General features: G+C 43.9%; 1 protein-coding gene across 1 annotated transcript; it reads right to left on the reverse strand.

Annotated features, from left to right (window-relative positions):
- Positions 1-1,071: 1,071 nt before the first annotated feature.
- Positions 1,072-1,461, reverse strand: LOC136469203 (uncharacterized). Its single transcript, XM_066467493.1, has one exon. The coding sequence runs from the start codon at positions 1,459-1,461 to the stop codon at positions 1,072-1,074; it is 390 nt and encodes a 129-aa protein (XP_066323590.1).

The following is a 1,461-nucleotide window of genomic DNA, read 5'->3' on the forward strand; positions in this document are numbered from 1 at the left end:
ATAAAAAAAATGATTCAAAAAACCTAAGATCCTATGTGGGATCTTAATTTGGATGTACAAGCTTGTCAAAAAAAATTTAAGCCATTTCAACATAGGCAGAGTATACATGTTTCACAGAGGTACATGTGTCCTTTCATCGAACCATGACTATACACATAGGTTATCAAGGTTTCTGTGGTTCATATGCATTTCGGTGTTGTATTGGTCTTAAACTTTTTATTAGGCTTGCACGTGTCACATGTGAAGAAAACATCAAGTTTTGGATTTTTCGGAGATGGTTTGCTACTTTTTGAGGTTTAATTGAATTTCCACGCGATGAGACCATTTAATTATAGGTTGAACTGAGTCTACCCACGAATGGAATACATATGCTTCTATTTATTCAGTATACATATGCTTGCTAAAAAAATTTCCAGCCATTTCGACATAGGAATACATATGCTTCTATTTATTCAGTATATAAAAGAATTTTTTTATATATATATAAACATCACTGTCGGTTTCAAAAAACCCGACAATGATGAGAAAAAATCGACAATGATGCTTGTTATCAGTGTCGGTTTATTTTGAAAACCGACAGTGATATATAAAAAATTAAAAAACAATTGTGCTAGCCCTCGGGTTTGAGCTCAGGTCTCAGGCTACAGAGTTCAGACACTTAACCGCTGCGCTAGTATAGGATGTGTGCCAAGGTTTATTTATTTTATCTTTTTGACCTTTAGACCGCTTAACAAATTATAAAATTAAACCAAAAAAATTAGGCCGCCCGAGATTCGAACATGGGTACCGGGGGCTAAGTTGCGGGGTCTTAACCGTTGAGCTAGTAGGAGGTATTCAAAAGAAGTGGAAAAGATAAGTTACTTATTCTGTAATCCCTACATGGAAATCACTGCCGGTTTAAAGAATGGCCCGGCAGTGATGTACCCCCATCACTGTCGGTTCCTACTTACAACACGGTTTTTTCAGCACCAGTAAATTATTACATCGACCTAAGACATAGATTAATCACTAGTGCTACTATTTACTACCGGTGCTACCGCATGCGTCGTCCCCTTGCTACCGGTGCTCCTCTTAGCGCTTCTTTCGTCGCTCAGCCCTGCACTGACGCTGTTCCACGTCCATCGCGAGACGCCGCTCGGTCTCCTCCTCCAGGCGGCGGCGCTCCTCCTCCTCCTCGCAGCGGCGCTCCTCCTCCTTAGAGATCTCGACGACGCGCTTCAGGATGCAGTCGTCGGTCTCCTTCTGTGTGATGGCGCGGAGGTGCCGATCCTCCTCCTCCTTCTGAGCCATCTCCAATGAGTTGAAGACGACCTCCTCCACCGGAAGAGGTTCTGGTTCCTCCTCCGATGCGGTCTCACGGTCCGGGTCATCCTCAAGGTTCACCTCGAGGTCCGATTTGGACGACGGCATCGGTGGAGGCATCGGGGGCGACATGAGGACAATGGGTTCAGCATCGCCCAT

The sequence above is a fragment of the Miscanthus floridulus genome, chromosome 8, assembly GCF_019320115.1.
Source record: "Miscanthus floridulus cultivar M001 chromosome 8, ASM1932011v1, whole genome shotgun sequence".
Classification (NCBI taxonomy): domain Eukaryota; kingdom Viridiplantae; phylum Streptophyta; class Magnoliopsida; order Poales; family Poaceae; genus Miscanthus; species Miscanthus floridulus.

What these genes read in the sequence shown, in the direction of transcription:
- LOC136469203 (XM_066467493.1), bottom strand. Translation starts at nt 1,461, where the DNA reads ATGGGCGATGCTGAACCCATTGTCCTCATGTCGCCCCCGATGCCTCCA.